General features: G+C 40.6%; 1 protein-coding gene across 1 annotated transcript in view; it reads right to left on the bottom strand.

The window, feature by feature from the left end:
* zmat4a (zinc finger, matrin-type 4a) overlaps window positions 1-20,873 on the bottom strand; it is a 146,173-nt gene that overhangs the window by 88,260 nt on the left and 37,040 nt on the right. Inside the window, exon 3 of the mRNA XM_034596481.1 lies at window positions 2,970-3,059. Coding sequence (XP_034452372.1) covers window positions 2,970-3,059 — 90 coding nt within the window. The remainder of the gene's footprint in view (window positions 1-2,969; window positions 3,060-20,873) is intronic.

The raw sequence follows: 20,873 nt of genomic DNA on the forward strand, positions 1-20,873 counted from the left end.
CTAAATCTGCATTAATGTTGTTAACTCACACAGACATATTTTGATATGTCACAGTAAGGAAAGCAAAAGCGAATACCTAGGGGACGCACAAGCATTGCTAATAACTCTGTTCTATTTGACTTATTACTTAAGTCAGAATAACTGCTGTTGCCTCCATCCAGCAGACATTACACAACCTTCAATTAATGTTTTAGGATACCTGAATGTGGCCCATGAGTCCAAGTCCACCAATTCCTGAAGGAAGCATGTTGTTATTATCAGCTTAATGTTTCATTATATTCATCAGATTAAAAAGGTGGAGAGAAGCAAGAGCCATTAGAGCAAAGTCGGTGATAATTCTCTGTAAGTGCCTTAACCAGCTGGTACCAGCAGTCATTTGTATCTTCATTATTGATTCATACTTGTTTTTGTAAAGAATCTGCATCTCTTCCAACATCAATAATTGAATGAACAGTAGTTATTGGAAATAAACGTTGTAGTGCTTCTGAAGTCTTACTGACCACTAGTCAAGTAACATTCACCCATTCATGCACGTTTATGTCGTGCTTATATATTGTCAAGCAATTTGGGGTTCAGTGTGTTGCCCGAGGACATTTTAGCATGTGGAGGAGCCAGGGGGATTAAACCACTCACCCTCTGATTAGTGGGCAACTCGCTCTACCTCCTGAGCCAGTCGCTCGACAACGAAAACCGTGACAATGTCCCGTCTGTTACTGAAATCTTTAAAGCTGTAGATTTTCATTAAATGAATGGATTAAATGAAAATCAATCAAGCAATCATTTCTCTCTCAAAACAGGGAAACCGCTCCAATGCAACAAAGGTCATCGCAGACTGGCACATTGAGCCACCTTTGAGGTGTTCTTTGTTTACCTTCAACTCCTGATAAATATTCTAATTGAAATATTATTACGGTGATGTAATCCATAGTAGAAATCCAGCTGGTGACAGGAAGGAGTACGGTCTGAGACTGTATCAAACAGTCACACAGTATGTTGTACCTGTGTCGGCTGACAAGAAGGCAATGGAACGCACAAAAGGCAGTGAAAGAATGATGAGCCGTGACGTCCCTGCTCCGACATCGAAGTCTCATCACTCATCTCTGCGATCCCCATGGTTTCCGTGGGAGTGATAAAAGCTTCAGCAGAACACTGACAGGAGATAGAGTACAAGACTCCAGCGCCTCGCAGATTGCAAAAAAAGAAATCACATCAAAGAAACAGTCACACAAAGAGCTTTTGTTGAGGAAATGTGAGGAATGGAAAAGGAGGAGAGGAGAAGCAGGGAAGAGAAAGAAGAAGGAAAAGCAGGGCAAGAGGGAAATAGGGAAATAAGTAAACTGAGGTTGAGATGTATGAGAAGGAAGAGAAAGACAACAGCAGGATAGAGGTAGTGAGGTGGGAAAAAGTCATGAAAATAGGAGATAGGCGAGGAAAAATGACAGGGTGGGAAAGGCAGGAAAGAGTGAGAATGGTTGGAGATGAGAAAGAAAAAAAGGATGAGAGAAATTAGAGAGAAGAAGATGAGATGGAAACAAGGGAGGGTTGAGTATTGAAGAAAGAAAGTGAGAATAATTGAAATGAGTGAAGAGGAGAAAAAAGGAACAGAGGAAGGGAAGGGAAGGGAAGGGAAGATAAGTAGTGAAAATGAGACGGAGGAAAACAATAAAAAAATCAAGTGCAGGAAAGAAATGGAAGTAAGGCAGGATAGCAATGTGCAAGAAAAAAAAAGAAGAAAAGCAAGAGGAGAGAGGAAAGTGAATTGAGGAAAACACAGACAACCAGAGAGCAGGACACTGAGGAGAGATAACACCAGAGGTAAAGAGAACATGATGGGTTAGATAGAAAAGTGGAAAGCAAAGGAGAGACAATTATAGGAATGGAAAGGAAAGTAGAGGAAAGAAAAATAAATGAACGGAAAGTAGAGTAAAGGAAAGGAAGCCAGAGGAAAATGGAGGGAAGTAGAAGATTTTAAAGGAAAATAGAGGAAAGAAGAGGAGAGGAAGTAAAAGAACTGAAAGGGAAGGAATACATTTAAGGAATTTAAGAAAAGGATAATAAGAGGCAAGTACAAAGGGAGTTGTAGAAACTGATGGATATGATGAGCAGTTCTGTTTGCTAGGAAAACAGGAGAGGAGACTAAAAAGACAGTCAGGGGGATTAGAGCGATCAGTTGTCAGGGTGAGGACAGTGACACAGAAGCAGAAAAGCAGGACTGCTTGATGCAGAGAGAGAAAGTGTCCCTGATTTGTCTTTATCTGCCTCGGAAACACAGATTTCCAGACTGATAACTAGCTAACTGACAGTAAACACAGAGGAGACCTCGGCCTCTCCACTGCAGCGTCTCCTCACCTCCTCCATCACCATGAGCCTCACTCGAAAGGAAAGTCGACTGAAAAACGCCCCTTTCTCACTGACACCGACAATAAACCTGCACATGCTCCACGACATCTCCACATCATGAAGCTGCGACGTGGACGTGAAAAACCATGTTCTCGTATCTTTCCCCCGGAGGAGACAAGGAGGAGCAGAAGGTGGTTCGAGCTGTAGAGGCTGCACGACACACAGGAGCTTATCGAATGAGGAATGACAGGCCACATAATTGTGTCTGTCAAACACGTCATGTACTTTCAGTTTAACATGACACGGAGGGCTGGGAGGGCTGGATACGCCACAAGGTGTCTTTGTGTTTGATGAAAGGTTGGCGTCCCCTCGCATCCAACCGCAGCGCCGTCACTGTCGCATTGTTCATTGGTGTAGCTATATGGCAACGCTGTTTATCTGTCAGCTATTCCAAAACAGAGGGGGTGGGGGCCGGGGGCTTAGGGTGTCTCGTTGGGAAAAGCAAATACAGGTTTCCATGTGACGCAGCGTGTGGACTAACATGTGCCTGTTTACGGGTAGTTACTGAGACCGTGGGGACACACAGAGGCAGGACAGACACTCGGAATTAGAATTCACACAGGACTTACATTGTCTGTTCTGAGCTTCTTGGCAGGGCAGCCTCCATCCACAGGATGTAGCATGTAATACAGCCGCACTTTGTTGGCGTGTTTCCGACTCTGCAGGAGAGAAACGGAGGAAAACAAACATTAGTGGAGCAGAAATAAGGGGCTGATTTCCGTTTTCACACGTTCTCCTCAGGTGCGGCGGATGCATGCGGGGAGAATATTGGAATCTGTGATGTCTTTTACTTCTCTATTAGAAAGTTTTATGGAATTCATTTCTTTGTTATTCCTTATCTTAAAGAGTAACAGGTCTTTTCATCTGACACAGTATTCTTTGCAATCTTTCCATGACCCACTTGACGCACCAGCAGTTGACTGCACATCCAAGGACAGGGCAACACAATGACCCGAAGTGATTGTGAGATCCAGGCATTATAAATCACTGGTGTTCCGTCTTCACTTTGTTCATTTTCACATCTCATGTACGTGATGAGTCTTTCTGCAGGTGCCAAATTACATCTAAGAAAGACTCGACTTTGTTGACTTCGCTCTTTAATTAACAGAAAATACCACCACAAAGTTGGCATTGTCGGCAGGGTGCGACATACAAGGTGAGATACTGTGTAAAGTGTACATTTGTTTTTCAGCAATAAATTGCCATCAGATCCTTCACTTTGATTTAGCTACACAGCAAGAAAGGTGATTTAATATGAAATGCAGTTGCCTTCATTCACAGGCACGACAAATACTAATAAATACTAAATTTTCCAACGGCTCTTGTCTAATTTTCTGTGCACCGCAGTGACTAAGTTTCATGTGACAATTAACATCAGTGTTTTTGCTGAATCATTGTGCAGGGGAATCATCAGGTATCATCTGTGTCAATAAAACATATTCACATCACACATTAAAGTTAGAGCAGTTTAAAACACAGAAACTAAATTGAATTTCTTAAACAGACTAATTACTATTGTTAGTAACACTGCACCAAAAGACAACATTAAAACTACGTGACAATGGGAGGAACGATTTTAGTGATGAACCTGCAGAGAATAATCCGATGAATCTGCAGCTCTCCCCGGATTTATGGAGTTTTATAGTGAGTTCCAGCTCAGCGTTAAGCTATTCAGAGCACAACTTTATCGTCCTGGTTTACTGTCATCACATATAGCATAATTTTTGGCCGTAGCAGCAAAGTCTTACTTTACATTATCCTGCTTAACACTAAAAAGCAGACGGATAGAGTTGGAGAGTATTTGGTGAACTTAGTGGAGCACTTAGCAGCTGAACAAGCCAGATATTTCCCTCAGGAGCGGGTGGAGACCAAAAACAGAGCTCAAAGAGGATAAATATCAGACTGAAATGAATCAGCCGGATGCAAACTGTGAATGAATGGTGAACAGATGACATTGTTGTCTTTGCAACTTGTTTTAAGTATATATATGTATATATATACAGTGTATATATATATATATATAAGTTGAAGGAAATATATTAATTGATTCTGAGTCACGCAACCATGAAATACAAGGACATCTTCTAATTGTACCAGCGACCTTCATCACTCTCCATTTTCAGTTTTTCTCCATAAATATTCCATGAAGGACGTTTTAAGAAGCCATTGTGATCTTTTTGATGTAATTATTATTCTCCAGGGGTATTTAATGCATTGGTTAGAAAAAAATGAAACAGAATATAGACCACTGACCAGTGCATTGATGTGAGGTACAGAAATGAGTTTCAACCAGACAAGAGAAGTGATGTCTGACTTTCCCTATATAAACACAAGTTAGCAGTTTATGAAAGAGTTGCAAAATTGTTTCACTCAAAAAACTAATCATGAGGGAAAACTAAATCGTTGGGACACCCAAAACGTCAAAATTCCTTAAAAATACAGCATGTCCTCAAACAAAACATCATCCATCCATCGATATTTTCTTAATGGAGACACCACATCATTCCAACGCCCACTAGAATATATAATTCCATGACACAGAGCTATTTCTGGCACACGCTCAGAGGATGTATGCATATTACTGTCACAGGAAGGCATCCAGAAGACATCCTACTCATGCCTGAACAACTACGTCATCATTCAAAATTGGCCAAATGATTCATCGTCTCAATTTAAAGGGATAGTTCACCCAAAAATGAAAATGCACTTATTATCTACTCAGCCCTATGCCCTATGTCGAGTCGAATATGAATGTCGGGGATTGCCAGCGCTTGGATGACACCACACGAGCAGTATGGAGGCATGTTGTTTTTTTCTGTTGTTTTATTTTTTTCTGAAGATAGGTCACTAATTTCTTTCTATACCCCATTGGTATAGGGGTGAGTAGATAATGTGTGAATTTTCATTTCTGAGTGAACTATTCCTTTAAAGGCGAAAACCCTTCAAAAGACATCAGTACAGTTGAAGAGCGATCTGCCATGTTGGTGGAATGTCAATGGTTTCACAGTCCTGGCAGTGACTGTCATGTATGAATTATATTATGATGAAACATTGCCTCACCTGTTTCCTGGTTTGAGGAGGTTGAGGGTGGAGCCTATTAAAATACAGAGGCCCAATAAATGGACCATACCAAGAGCTGCATCAGTGCAGGTGAAATGGTGTTGCTTTGTCTTTGGTTATTATTGTGTTATTTCCCCCTTTTGTTTTCAAATGCCTTCATCAGCTAGTACATTACACTACGTTTTGTTGGGTCTTGCGCTAAAATGCAATTTAATCACAAAGGAGGCAGCAATGTTGTAGTTGTACACATTTTATAAACAAAAGATTCTGCCTGAACATAAGAAATTTTCTTTTCCTTCATTGTCCTGAACCCAGTCCTGTTCCATAGGGTCCATCTAAGCTCTGTGCCAGGTAGAGTTCCAAACAAAAGCTGGTGAGGGCTGTCTAATAAGGTGCATGCTGCTCCCTGACATTGAATCGGATTGATAATTAGTGCTCGAAGAAGGCTTGAGTTAATCTGAGGCTGCATCTGCTCCACCACAGAAGAGTTTATACAGTAGTTACTGTACAAGGGAGGCAAGGTGCAGCTTGGACAGGTGCCTGGCCTCCGTCAGGCAGGAGGCCAGCCACCGGTTCTCTTCATAAGAGCACGACAGACAAACCCATCCTGGCTGGTCAGGGGTGAGAGCCAGGCTGCAGGAATCTATTTGTCTTGCCTGTCTGGTTTCCTGACAGAGATAAAGTAGCTCCGTCATTTCTTCGTGGGGGGGGGGGTATCAAGCTTGAAAAGCATGAAGGACACACGTAAATTTGCGAAGCGCACTTTTCATTAAAATCTGTTCTGTTTGGATCACCTCCTTTACAAAAAAAGACAGGCAGTGTTTTCAAAAAAAGAGGGATACGGAGATGACACTTTGTTCAAATGGACAGGAACAAAGCCCATATGCCATTATGTAAAAACACTATTCTTGTTACTCATTTATTTAGGGAAAGTGGGGTTCTATTCATATTGTATTACTGTTTAAATATAACATCCACTGCAGCAGCAGCAGAGCTATTTCAAAGTCAGTGTGAATCAAGAAAATGTAAGCATTTGAAATGTAAATTTGTATCTCCATCTCACCAGTAAATAATCAGCAGAGTAAAATACATCACAGGACTTTTTTATACAATCGCACAATCAGCTCTGCACTGTTCAAACTGTGTGTTCCTCTGCTAAAAAATATGATCAATAGCTCTATGGGTATAAGGGATGGTCTTTATGAGGAAAATGCTATTGCACATGTTCCATTCGTGCAGCACCGGAACAAGACAATCAACTGGAGTTTGACATCAATCTCCAGTGAGGTCACTGCAGATAGCTTCCACATCAAACGGGCATTATCTGTGCAGCAGGCTGGGCTGTGATTCACCCCCTGAAATCATTTCAGGATCGTGTTTTTTTCCAAGCTGCAATCAATCGCACTTCTGGTGTTCAGGTGCATTATTTGTTATGGCACCCCAAAGTGTCTTTTTCTCCAGCCTGATGTAAGATCTCTTCTTTGCAGCAGAGGTGTGTTTCTGCAGCGCAAACACTTCCAGCTCTGATCTGGACAGACTCCATTTCAGTCGATTAAGATTAAGACATCAAAGAAGTAAGGCTACACTCCATACACTATATTTACATGCTGTCATTATTTTAATCTTAATTACATATAATGTCTTTATTATAGAACCTCCTAATTACCAAGTAGGACGTGCTGTATGCAAGTATTGCTCCTGCACTCTGCCCTGCATCAAGGCAATAAACATTAGAAAACACAGTCTGGTATTGTAGGTATGCTGTAATACAAATAAATGATCTGATATTTTTGGTATTTATTTATTTTTTCCCCAGGGGCTGGAAACAGGGGGAGCCATCCAGCACCTCTAACACTCACTAATTTATAAGATAAAACTAATGAATGAACATAAAACATTGTGTTGTGTAGCAGATCATTTTTCTTGGCTGGCAATAGAGACTCACTTGCTCCATGTCGAGACACAGTCCTGCACATAAACCCTGTAAATCACAAGGTCCAGAGCACTTTGGGTTTTGTCCAGATAACTCAGTGAGCTGTAGAGCAGCTGGTCGGCAGATCATGTAACCAACCCGTTTCCACTTTTGTGTCAGATGCATGTCAACCGGCTGAATAACTCAAAATATCAAACTACTCCTTTAAGAGTATATTCCACCGTCCCTTTTTCAGGGATTTCTAACAACTAAAGGCTGCTGTTAATTGTCCACAAAGAAAACCTATGCTATCTACATTAGTGCAAAGGTTTAGGGGAGGGACATTTTTTTTCTCCCTTTGATTAACATTGCGGCGGGATACGTTCTTCAAGTGCCCGGTTACCTTCACAATATTATAGATCACACTGTTTAGCAGTTACCAGTTAAAACCACAAATGTCAACATGACGACCTGACCGGCCACAAGACTAGACTAAATACTTTTCATACATTTTTAAATACAATACAAACTCACACACTAGTTTGTTCTGTCACTGTCAGCTTGTGTGTTTGTGAAGTGTCTCACGGTTGTGAGGTAATTGTCACTTGAGTCCATGAAAACTACAAAACAACAATTGATACAGAATGTGCGACTGTAGCTGACCAGTGACAGACTGTCATCTGAAAACAAGAGATACTGTTTCATCTGACAATGTGTGACTGAAAATAAACCCAACAAAAAAGTAGAAATGAAAAACAAGCCATGACGAGCATGTTCCAAAACTGCTTCATTTGAAATTTCGATGAAAGTGTGATTTGGAAAGCTGATGCCATTCATGTGGGAGTTTTTATCTTGGCTCTACTTTCTGCCGGCAGGTCCCTGGTTTCCTCCTCCATCATACTTTACTAAATGTTAAATCTGTACAGTTGCATGCATCTTTCAAACCTGCAAGAAGAGCAGAGAACTGTAGAGATGTAACGGAGCTCTGTGTGCATGTCTTACATATGTGAGGTAAGATGGAGTTACATGCAATTCATATTGGCCTAATATTGATCAAAAATCAGTTGTATTTGACAGTGCCAATGTGAAAAGAGCAAATCTGTACATCAATAAAAAACAGGTATATGGTATTTTCAATGTTTGTAATGACATTCACACACTTACAGACAACACCCCCATACGACCACTTTACTACGTTGATTTTCATGTCAAAGTAAAATGAACTGAATCTAATGGACATTACAACCCAAGGCTATGTGACAATATGCCATTCATAGACAGAGTCTCGACCGTGATGCTTGTGACACTGATCAAAATGGTGTGTACCGCCTAGACGCCCACCTCTTATTCATATCCAATTTAGAAAAAGGTCTGGACATTTATACGGTGTGATATTATTTGGAGGAAATGGGCCACAACATGCAGAATGTCACAAATAAATCAGAAACTCAATAGACTGAAGAAACCGGCAGGATACACTGTACAGGCAGATCAGCAAGAAGAAAACCTTATGAGACACTAACTAATGGACTAGCTGATGGAAGGCTGTAGGTCATTCATTTATATTCAGATTTAAATTGTATAAGCAGGTAGGTGCAGTGAAGATCCTTCGATTGCCTCTTACCGCAGCACCATGGAGAACATCCTCAACACCTGCATCCCGGTTTGGTAAGGTAACTGCACCACCGAGGACCAGAAATCACTGCAGAGGGTGGTGAAAATCGCCCAATGCATCACCGAGACCACACTCCCTTCCGCCTCTCACCCCAACCATGGACTGTTTACTCTCCAGCGTGGCACCCGCTCTGGAGCACGCTACCGCAGCCTCCCAGCCAGAACCAACAGGACTGCTAACAGCTTCTTCCCCTCAGCTGTCAGACTTTTAACAAAGAAGTCCGTGCTGTCTCACACTGACTAGCCCATCCTGTCACTATTGTTATAATCAATCAATCAATTTGTATTTCTATAGCCCATATTCATAAATCACAATTTGTCTTATAGGGCTTTAACAAGGTGTGACATCCTCTGCCCTTAACCCTGAACAAGAGTAAGGAAAAACTACAACAACAAAAAAATGTAGAAACCTCAGAGAGAGCCACATGTGAGGGATCCCTCTCCCAGGATGGACAGAAGTGCAATATATGCCACGTGTAATGGAGAACATCAGAAAGATGTTGTAATCATAGTCCACGGTCAGCAGCCACCATGATCATGATCAACTGCCACCTGGATCGTGGTCCACCACCACTATCAGATGCCAACACGGTACAGGATCCGCCATTATTATCACGATCAAATGAAAAATGTTATTACTGGTCTTAGAATAATTGGCTGTGCATATGAACATAGTGAATGTACCTCTTAGTGTATTTTTTATTACTTCCACTGCACATATATAACCTCTCCATTACCTCCCCATATTTAACTGTTCCCATATCCAACCCATTCCTTCTTAACTGCTCCCATAGCTTAACCTTCCCATAGCACCTCTGTATATACTGTTACTGTATATCATACATGTATATAACTGCTGATTGCCCTTCTGGTTGGACCCACCTAATTTGGTTGCATCGTGCCTGTGCTGTGTAATGACAATAAAGTGAATCTAATCTAATCTAATCTAATTAAAATAAACAGGCGGACATGCAGATGAGTTGACAAAGAAAGTCAAAGAAGATTAAAACAGATATGACCCTGAGCAGGATGCAGAAAAAAAAAAGGGACGACAAAAGCAGGAACAAAACACATGATCTCACAAGGACTGGGGACAAAGGAGCTGGAATAAGTAATGAGGTGAATAGTAACATTAAGGAAAGTCTGAGGCCGGTTTCAGGAGATGAAGGGGAGGAACAGGGGGTGGAGAGACAGGGGGATGAGGGAAACAGGATGCAGACTGGGACAGTTTGAGTGAAACCTGACTGAGAATTCCACAATATTTTTGTTCAAAGTTCAAGTTTCAAATGTATTTGTCATATGTTAGTCCATACTACATGGCTTCTTCAATGAGCTGAGCAGCCACGGTGCAGGGTACTATTTGGGGACAAATGCTTTAGTCACTCATATACAACTCATCTTCAGAGGTATAAATAATAAGTGAGGGAGACATCATAGGGAATAAATGAGTGCACACTCTCATCTAAACAGCTGCCTGAAGAAGTGCTTCAGACTGAACGTGCATATAGGTCATTGATGAGATACAGCCCCTTGATTCTTCTATTCAAATATGAACCCTGCAGAGGTACAAGTACTGGACTTTAGCTGCAAGGGTTATAATAACAATCACACGGAGTTTGCATGATCTCCCCGTGTCTGTGTGGGTTTTGTCCGCGCACACCCTCTTCCTCCCACAGTCCAAAAACATTCAGATTGGGGTTAGGTTAATTGTCTCTGTGTGTTGGCCCTGGGATATGCTAGCAATGTACGCCGCCTCTTGGCCAATGTCATTTGAGATTGGCTCCAGCTCCCCTTGCAACTCTCAGTGGATAAGCAGTCGATAATTGATGGATGGATGGATGGATGGATGGTGGTTGTCCCCCAACCAGGAGGTCGGCGGTTCGATCCTCAGTCTTCCCCATCTGCATGCCGAAGTGTCCTTGGGCAAGATACTGAACCCCTAAATGACCCCTCATAGATGTTGAATGCACTAAGTGTAAGACGCTTTGGATAAAAGCCAAATGCCAAATGACATGTAATGTAATGGATGGATGGTTAAAATCATCAATATGACACAGAGGAGAAATTAAAACTTTGATTTTAGCTCAAGCAAACAAAGCAGCCGGTAGATATGTTGGCATCCGACAAGTGCACAATGCCCTATTTGATTTAAGGCAAACCAAATAAATTCACACACTACCCTTGTAAATAAAGTGTGAACACAATGTGCTCGCAGACATATCTGAATTAAGACGCAACAATTGTTTAAACTGTTCTATTTAAACTTCCTTTTTCTATGCAAAGTACCGCTGCCAGAGCCAGAGCTTTTAACTCTGCTTTTTGTTGTGCACAATCACACAGATTCTTGTTGGTATGATATGATGTTAATTTAAAGGACAACACAAGAGGCCCCCTGAGCTGTATGCAGAGCCTAACAAGATGTGACAGAGGGCGGATGTTACCCCCCCCCCCCCCTCCCCCTGTCCCCTGACCCTCCACATCACACACTACAGCCACGAGGCCACACCTCCTACAGTCGATGCTCCCTCATTTGCTGTGAGAGGCTGAATTTAATTCTTAAAAAATACCAACCACTGACTACATGGCTCACTACTGGCATTTTTACAAAATAAAAAAATGAACATTGTCTGAATGGGGTATATTCAGTATGCTTGCATGGTATGCCTCGTCCCTCACTGTGTCAGAGACGAACCTAGTCATGGCAAACGAGACAAACCTAAAGATAACGCAGTCATAGATCATTATCTCTTTTTTTTTTTAAAACCCCATTCACCGGACAAATAAATCAAATAGTTCATCTGTTAAGAGATGTGAGAAACCATGGTGGGTCCACCTGGGGATATATAAGATCAAATCCAGGGCCTGTCCTGCAGCAAACAGGAGGAGTCTTATCAGCCCAGTTAACAGGGTTTCTTATCAGGTCACAGACGCCTGGTGCAGAACAAAGAAACAGCCAACAATCCAGTCAGGTGGTTGACAAACTGCCCATTAAAAAAGACTGCTCAAAATCCTTCACTGTTAATGTCCTGATGATGTGGTGTAGCATCATTTATTTTAATCTCTACCTGCAGAGTGGGATGTCCATTTTTCTGTTTAATAAATGATGTTGGCAGCATCCCCTGTTTACTGAGCATTAGCTGAACAACAATTTGTTTGACTATGCGGTCGCTGCACACTGCTGTGCAGGTCGACCATGTAAAAATACACTCCTGCAGTCGGTTTCACTGTCGTGAAGAAACTTTAGTTTCTGTGAATGTGTCAAAACTGCTGTGAACCTGATCCACGTCTGCCACTGCAGAGAGTCTTTGATTGACATATCAATCTGAAATCCAAATGGTGATATGCAAATGAGACCAAGTGCTGTTGCAGAGGGTCAAACTTTCAAATGTCCAAAGACCAAAAGTGCTTGGTGTCACTTTTAAGACTTCTGTAAAATTAAAACAAATCTGCTGGTGTTGGCGTAAGAGTTGGACAAGATTACAGTGTGCCCAGAATGTGAAAGTCAAGGTCAATATATTGCCATTATCAGAATATGTGTGTGTGTGTGTGTGTGTGTGTGTGTGTGTGTGTGTGTGTGTGTGTGTGTGTGTGTGTGTGTGTTTGAGTGAGTGAGTGAGAGAGAGAGAGAGAGCGAAAGACATAGATAGAAAGAGAGAGAGAGAGAGCGAGAGAGAGAGATGAGTCAAAAGTCAAGGTCAACAAAAATAATTCTGCATAAATGAAGGTGAAAGGGTAAATAGGGGGAGACAATCTGAAATGTATTTAGATCACAAAATGATTACACTTCCCATGATGTCCTACGATAAGTGACATGATGAAGAAAAAGTGTAGCATAACCTGAAATGCTCTGTATCAGACTAGTTGACTAGTAGAGACAAGACAAACCTAACTCTGGACTCTGAACAGAAACAGCTCATTATCTTTCCCGACTCGGCTACAGGGTGAGTTTATGGGTGAGCAACATACATACTGTTTGTGTGCAGAGAGAAATGTTGAACGTGCAGGTTAAATTAATCCAATACAGCTCTCCTCCAATAGTGACAGTTTTATTGAAATATTTTGAAACATAATTAGTTCACAAAAGAGCCCAGTGCTCTCCTAATGGTAAACGTCACAGAACACTGCGTTTCTTTCTCCAAGGGAGGTGGGGTGATTTTAATCAGTGACAATAAATAATAATCACATAATCCTTTTCAGCTCCGGAGAAACATCCTCATATTTTAAAGTGGATCTCCAACTGTGAGCTGTTCTTCTACTGCATTTATCAGCTCAGTGTGACATTTAACCCCCGCATATTAAAATATACAGTTGTATCAGATTTAACAAATATAAATATATAAAATATGTTATAACCAATATGTAGCATAGTCTATTGGGGAACCAATACTCAGATAGACAAACAGTAAAGCTTCCACTTCCAGAAGATCAAGATGCGTATCAAATGGCAGCAGCAGTCTTTGGGCTTATCATGCACAATATCCATGTCTATTACAGACCACACTATGGGTAAGTTTTCAATAATAAAATTATGACGGCAACACATATGTTGACTGGTTGACACACTGCTCAGGATAAATTGAACAACTGCTGCAGCAGATGTAATTTTTGCTCCTGATGCTTCACAGCTCAGGCCATTAATGGGCTATCTGATCTCCATTAGTGCTGCGATTATAGTTATCATCCATTACTCTACAAATCAAAGCGTATCCAATAGCTTGTTTTATTCAGCCTTCTGCCCTCGATCCAAATATCCAATCTAAATGTCATATATGACATTATGAAAGCTGAGAATCATGTATTGGGCAATTGTAGTTGAGTTGATCAAAATAGCTGCAGATCACTGCTTGTTGTGGCCCTCATCTTGACATTAGCAAACCCTTTGTATCACAAATATCAGGAAAGCAGACCCTTAAATTGCGCAAAACAAATGTAGTTGTGATGAAAACAGGTTTTTTAATTGTCTTAAGAAAGTAAGATTTGAACTTATTCAGTAAAACCCCTCATTACATGTTGCCTGCTGGGCCTTGAAGGACTAGACCAGCACCATTATTGGTACTGTCTCCACTGATCACAGCACTAAGTGCCTCAGGTTGATGCCTGTTGTACAGTGGATGCTCTCCGCTACCTTCCTGGTAATTTCTGGAGCCTTTTACCCAAACACAGCCCTGAGTGTTTTGTGACGTGCACTAGACCAGCAGCTGAGTGCTGGCAGCCTCACTGAGCCCTCTAATTATAGAAAGACAGATAGAAGTGATTGTGACAGAGGTCAGGTAAACTCAGAGATACTCAGGACCCAGCCTGTGCTGTTTCTCTTAGCTTGGTTTAGACAGAGGTTTCCTGTGCTTACCCGTTAGCCAAGGGCTCTGCACTGTTACTGACTGTTGTTGTCCCCTCCACTATATGGAGCCCTGGAAGAAGCACTGCAGTCCATTTTCTTACAGGCATTATCTCCTGAGTCATCACCGGTTTACATCAGGCAGCCTAATGCAGGGTTTTTTGTGTCAGGGTATTACAGTGTGTTTTCCTGAAAATACCTCCAAGGATTCCCGCAGAAAATGAAACAAAGTTTTGCTGAAGCTTTTCAAAATAAAGCAGCAGAGAAACAAGGCTGGTTCAGCTGTTGCCCAACATTATGAGTCTGCAGAACATGTACCTGATACAAGCCATCAGAAACCTGTGATTGATTTCAAGTAATTGGCTTTTTCTGAATACAGTTGTAATGATAAGCAGTCTTTACAGAACAGGTCTCCAGAGAGCACTTGGAATAAAGGTTAATGAGAGGAGGCTCAAATTGCGACATGAACTGCATCTATTGACCCATCAATCAATCAATGCTTCTTCTTATAGAATATATCGATATTTTATAATGTTCAGTTTCCCTGTTGAGACTTCGTTTGTCACACTGTATCCACTGTTGTTTTTTTATATATACCTAAATAAGATTTTTGTTTTCCTTGCTGCTGCAATGTGTCGATGGAAATTTTGTTCACTCTGTCAACTACTGGAAAACATTTCTATAAACAATAAATATAAGAGCATCCTATCAGCATCAGCAGTGCTATGTTTGTATTGCTGATTAGCAAATGTTAAATTGCTTCACGATAAGCCAACTTGGAAAACAGTATCTGCTATACGCCAACATGGTAGCATTGTCACAACAAGTATGCTGAGAGTCTTTAGCTACAGCTAAATAGAGCTGTCAGCAAGGCTGCAGACGCTTAGGACACACACAAATAGACACCACCAACAAATTTTTTTCTTTGCAACTTTTGTGATCATAGTCATCAGCACAAACCAGACACTTTGTTAGTGGTAGGAATATTAGCAGTAAGAATCAGTAATGACGTGAACTCTTGTCATCCCCCATAAAAGCAGAAACAGTGGGAGAGAAGTTGAAGTGAAAAAAATGTCTATGCATCACCACTATTATGCCAGTGTTAGAATTAAAGGTTCAGCATGTAATAAGTAGGTCAAAGGCAGAAATTGAATACAAAATAATCCTAGTGATGTTTCCCCAATTCTGTAATCATCTAAATTGTAATTTTTTGGTTTTCTGTACCCTAGAATGAGCCCTTTATATTTACATCGGAAGTGGGTCATTTCTACGGAGGCCGCTGTTTTTTTACAGTAGCCCAGACTGGACAAACTAAATATCTTTTGAGTTTTTATGACAACTGAAGGCTACCACTCTCTCATGTTCGAAAGGGGAGGGTGAGGTGAGGGGTATTCAGCAGCAACACTAAACACTGAACCTTTAATAGCGGATGATGGAGCAGCAGCTGCTGGAACATTGGCAGAGTTGGTTGTAGCCATTGAAACAATTGGGTTATAACTATGAATGTACATTCTGAATTTAAAAATTGAACTGTCGCACTGGCAATTGGAGGCAAAAAATCCCTCCCATAAAATATCCACAAAGTTTTTACTATCATTGGCACGCAGGTAGAATAGCATAGGATTCTCATGTGGGAACTCCGGTGCCCTTGACAGTTAACTATGTGTATGTTCAGCAATCACAATAATCAACCATCATAAACAGGCCAGGCATACTTCAGTCCTCAGCACAGTGGACAGCTTGTTAACTGTTTTTTATTTAGAAACAGCAACATGTTGTGGTGACAATCTGTTAACTGTTAAAGCCATGGCAGAGAATACCCGCTCAGATTGTATCCACTGCCCAGGATTTCTTAGCAACATTAGACACCACAACTTTGACACAAACTAACACACACATGCAAAACCCCATACAGATTAGAATGGTAAGACTTTATATTAGGGAACACATATTAACCATTATGCTAATAAGCAACTATTTAATGGTTAATATGTGTTCCTTAATATAAAATGTTACCATTAGAATTTAACACAGAGACTTGCATTGGGAATAATAACGTCCATACGCAGCAACAACATAATTTAAGGAGGTAAAAAGCAGCTGAATATTGCAGCCAAGACAAGAAGGAAGAGGAACAGCACAGTATCAGTCTCTAGAGAACTAGAGCGAACTGTGCTGTTGTGTGATATGTTGTTACATTTGCAGCACTGACTGCAGGTGTTCCACTGACCTGTGATGCTCTTGTTTGGGAGAAGGAAAGTGTGTCATCAACATTAGTGGTCAGGCAGTGGGCAAGAGAGGAAGCATAACGCTCTTTTCAGTTCTTAGAAGTATCCTATAGCTCATGAGCACCATGGAGGTCATGTTGGTTTGTCCTTTAGGTGAACTACTACTGTGCACTAGCGTTACTTTCTTGCAACAGAGAGCAGCCTCACTGTTTCCTGATCCACTATCCTTCACTCTCGTCAATAGCTGTGAAAACAGTTTGCTGCTTTTCATTTAAAGCCGTAAAACACCATGACACTCCGATATAGTGACTAAGGCTGGTGAACACATGATAATTCCCAGTTCAATACAAATTGATTCACATCTCAGTTTGGATGCTTTTCAGCTGATGCCTCATTTTAAATACTCCTAGGGAGGAGGTATTGCATTGTAACCATATACAGGAGGAAATTCAGCGTGCCATCTGTCACTGCCACAGTGGGCAGACACCTAATTCAGTTTCGATGGTCTCCGGTGTTTGGTCTATTTTCTCTCATTACGTATTTCATCTAGTCTGCATTGTGTTATCCACTACACAGGTCACACTCATATTTACTTTAAAAATAGTTCACTGTCTACTTTTTGGATGACTCAGACTTAGATTGTTAATACCACAGATAGCCATGACACACAGCCAGTGTCTCTGTGTCTCTTACTTGAAGATGTTGGGACATAAAATATACACCTCTTTGGAAATGCTGAGTTTTTCATTTTTTTTTTCATTATTGTTCGAATCTGTAGCATGGGAAAGTATGTATACCATGTATGGAATAATTTGTATATACTTGGTATTTGATTTGATTTGATTGCATTCCTGTACTTCCATTCATGTTTTATTGTACAGCACTGGGGTCATCTCTAGTTGTTAAGTGCTTTATAAATAAACCTGAGTTGACATTATACACCGTACTTGCACAGAGGCACAACGAATCAACAGTGAAGCAGCATTTACAACACACCAAATCTAATTTAAGAGCTACTAAAATAGCTCTCTTTCAGTCTAAAATAGATTTCCTGTTGCTGTTTATTAGGCTGCTGGGAGTGTGTATTGACAGCAAGGTGAACTGTGCTCCTGGGCATCATGTAGACAGGAGAAATGATTAATGACCAAGAGTCAGATGTCCTTAACCTGTGGTAAACACTGGTGACATACAAACTGTCTCCTGAACAGCAGGGAGCAGGAGATGCACTCAGCAGCTTCAGATCTCTTTCTCCTTTCATCCCTTTGGCTTGGACAGAACCTCACACGAGCAACAAGAATACACAGGAGGAAAGACCTTACGTGATCTGTGCTGTATTAAAAATTATTTTTGAGGAAACTTTCAGAAAAAATTGTCACCTCTAGAAAAGGAAGCATTAGAAATGAAGAGGACTAGTGGGAGTGGCCCGGGTGCAGGAGCATCAGTGGTCCTGCTGAGCTGAAGCTGGAATAGACATATCCATCAGCACAACCGACACTCTTCCTACTGGTGTCATTGGGAGAGGTCACATATATTGGCCCCCAACCTCTCATTTCAAATATTTTGTTCCTGTCATCTTATATCTGTCAGGCTAATATCTGCCAAGCACTGGAAATGAGCCCCACTTCAGCTAGTTCACACCAACATCAGCAATTCCATCAAGCATAAATCAATGCAGGAGTTAAATCTGGTTCTCAGGACAGGAACAATCTTTATATTTCCCTATACACAGTATGGTGTGAATAAGCAGCAGCAGCGTCACTTTTACAACAAATTTGCAAGTTCAAATGATAATTTGATGGATTTGCAATTTTATCTTTTGTTGTGCCTCTTTTCTAAAATTGAAACTAAATCTTCTTTGCTTAGCAGATCAGGGAGGAAACCCTGAGACAGCTGACAAAACGCTGTCACAAAAGTAGGCCACGCAGTCAATCCTCAAAATCCCACTGAAAGCACGGTATATCGACCACAAACCAAATCCCTTGAGATCAAAGGCAACATGCCGTCGGTTTTACACAACATCCCACATTAGAAAGCACACACACATCCACTTCACTGGCTTCCAGGGAACTTGCATCATATGGATGCTTCCTCAGTGGCACGTTTACTTCAAACACAATGTCACCTGCAGAGCTACAGAAACATAACATCCTTCTCAGTGAATGCACAGGGCTACTTCTACCTGTCTATCCATGATCATACCATGACATAGCTGCAGTTAAGCTCTTTGGATATTTCTAGGAAATGGAGCACAGTCAGAAACATCTGTAAAGAGTAAATATATTATGATTTTGTGGGTGATTTAAGCACAATGTCTCCCCACTACGCCCGAGGACTTTTCACTCCATTGGTTTTTTCTGTGACAGCTCCTCATAGTATATCTCATTCCCATTCCCCAGAGCTTAGAGAGCTTTTGTTCTTCTTTCCATCACAAGATTTCAAGATGATTTCTCATCAAAGTAGAACTGACGAAAACCATGTGTGAACACTGCAATACAAAGTGAAAACTGCACTTCAGAGACCAGCCTTCACAAACCACAAACTGAAGCTCAGAAGTATGATGACTTTCTCACTAAAGACGTAGGTAAAATAGTTATAATAATCATGTTCACTTTTACTCAAGTGTATTCTGGGAGTTTTTTTTTTAATTCCTGTACATAATTTTTTCCAATCTTTTCATTTGATCTGTCCTTTCCACCTTGATCGATAATTCATTACTTACTAGAATGGCACTCAGTAGAACACAGAGAGTACCCTTTAACTTCAATCAAGCTGCACCAAATTGCACACCCTCAAAGACATCAGTCTTCTAAAGGGGTCTGATTGTTTTCACCAAGATTCATGCATTATTCCCTGTAAAAACCTCAAATATCACAATATTAAAGAAAGTGAAAGCACCAAAATCAAATGGGTTCTTTCTTGGCCCATGTCCCATCCTACAACCAAGTTTTGTGGAAATCCATTAAGTAGTTTTTGTGTAATCCTGCTGACAAACTAACAAACCAACCAACTAACAAATATAATTATAGATTTTTGACAAATGAGTCAAATGAGAAGATCGATGCCAGTCTCGTCTGTACGGTACATATGAAGCTACAAGCACAGGCCGATTAGCATAGCTTAGCATAACAAGTAGAAAAAACTGCCTTATCTAAAGGTAATAAAATCAATGCAGTTCTGTGACAAAATGACAAAAGTTGTGGTTTCATGGGTTTCTATAAACACAGATGTATTATAATGTGTTTTAACAGCTTGTTACATTTTCTATTCTTTGAAATCTTCATTTTAAAAGGAACTAAAGCTGTCAAATGTAATAAAGTGTAAAATACAATAATTCTCTCTAAAATGTATCAGAGTAGAAGTATGAAGTAGCATGAAGTGGAAATTCTAAAGTACAAGTGCTTACATGTTGTGAAATAACATTTAAATATTTAAGATTTACAGTGTTTGTGACATTGTGTAGTGTAAACTGTCCAGCCTTCAGAAGAAGAGTTATCATGTATAGCATATGTTCTTCTCTTAGCTAGGGAACAAAATAGGCTTGTTTAGTGTATAATTAACTTTTAGAAATGCATTAATGATACTACCCCCCCCCCCCGGGCTCTGGGCAGGTGACTCTCCTGGCTATGCCCCTTGTGTTTTACTGATAAATCTTGTTAGCTTGTTCTATGATTGTTGTATATGAGGCATTAGTCAAACTATCACTTCTGGAGACTGGGCTAGGATATAAAAAAACATAAAAACTATTTGTTACACCACATGGTTTGTTGATGTGTGTTAGTCACACCGGGGTATGGGTGCTGTCCCTTTTTGTATTTTTGTTCTCCTGAAATAGTTAGATAGAGGAGTTTCCATTTTCTGATTGTTGTGATTACTGTTTTTCTTTTGTTGACTAGGTAACTCTAAGTCCTCTTTTGTTATAGTTATTTCTCTGATTTGGACAGCATCCTTTGGCCCTTTGTTTTCCTTTGTAGTTTGCCTCACTCTTTTATTTTGTAATCTTGCTCCAAACATTTTATGCAATAAATAACTTGATCTAACCAATTACACCTGTTCCCCTCCCCGCTTGAGCTCAGGGTTGTAAAAGACATACAGAAGTATGTTCTTTTATGACTGTATTCTTAATGACTATGAATTTCTCACTAAATGCTTTTGGTGCTCTACATCATCTGTATTTATGCACAGTCGCCTTAATGCATCGAATTATCATAGCATGCAACAAAACAGTTTTTCCACACCAAAGGCGAGATTCTCAATGTTGAGAATC

Source organism: Hippoglossus hippoglossus, chromosome 9 (assembly GCF_009819705.1).
Source record: "Hippoglossus hippoglossus isolate fHipHip1 chromosome 9, fHipHip1.pri, whole genome shotgun sequence".
Taxonomy (NCBI): domain Eukaryota; kingdom Metazoa; phylum Chordata; class Actinopteri; order Pleuronectiformes; family Pleuronectidae; genus Hippoglossus; species Hippoglossus hippoglossus.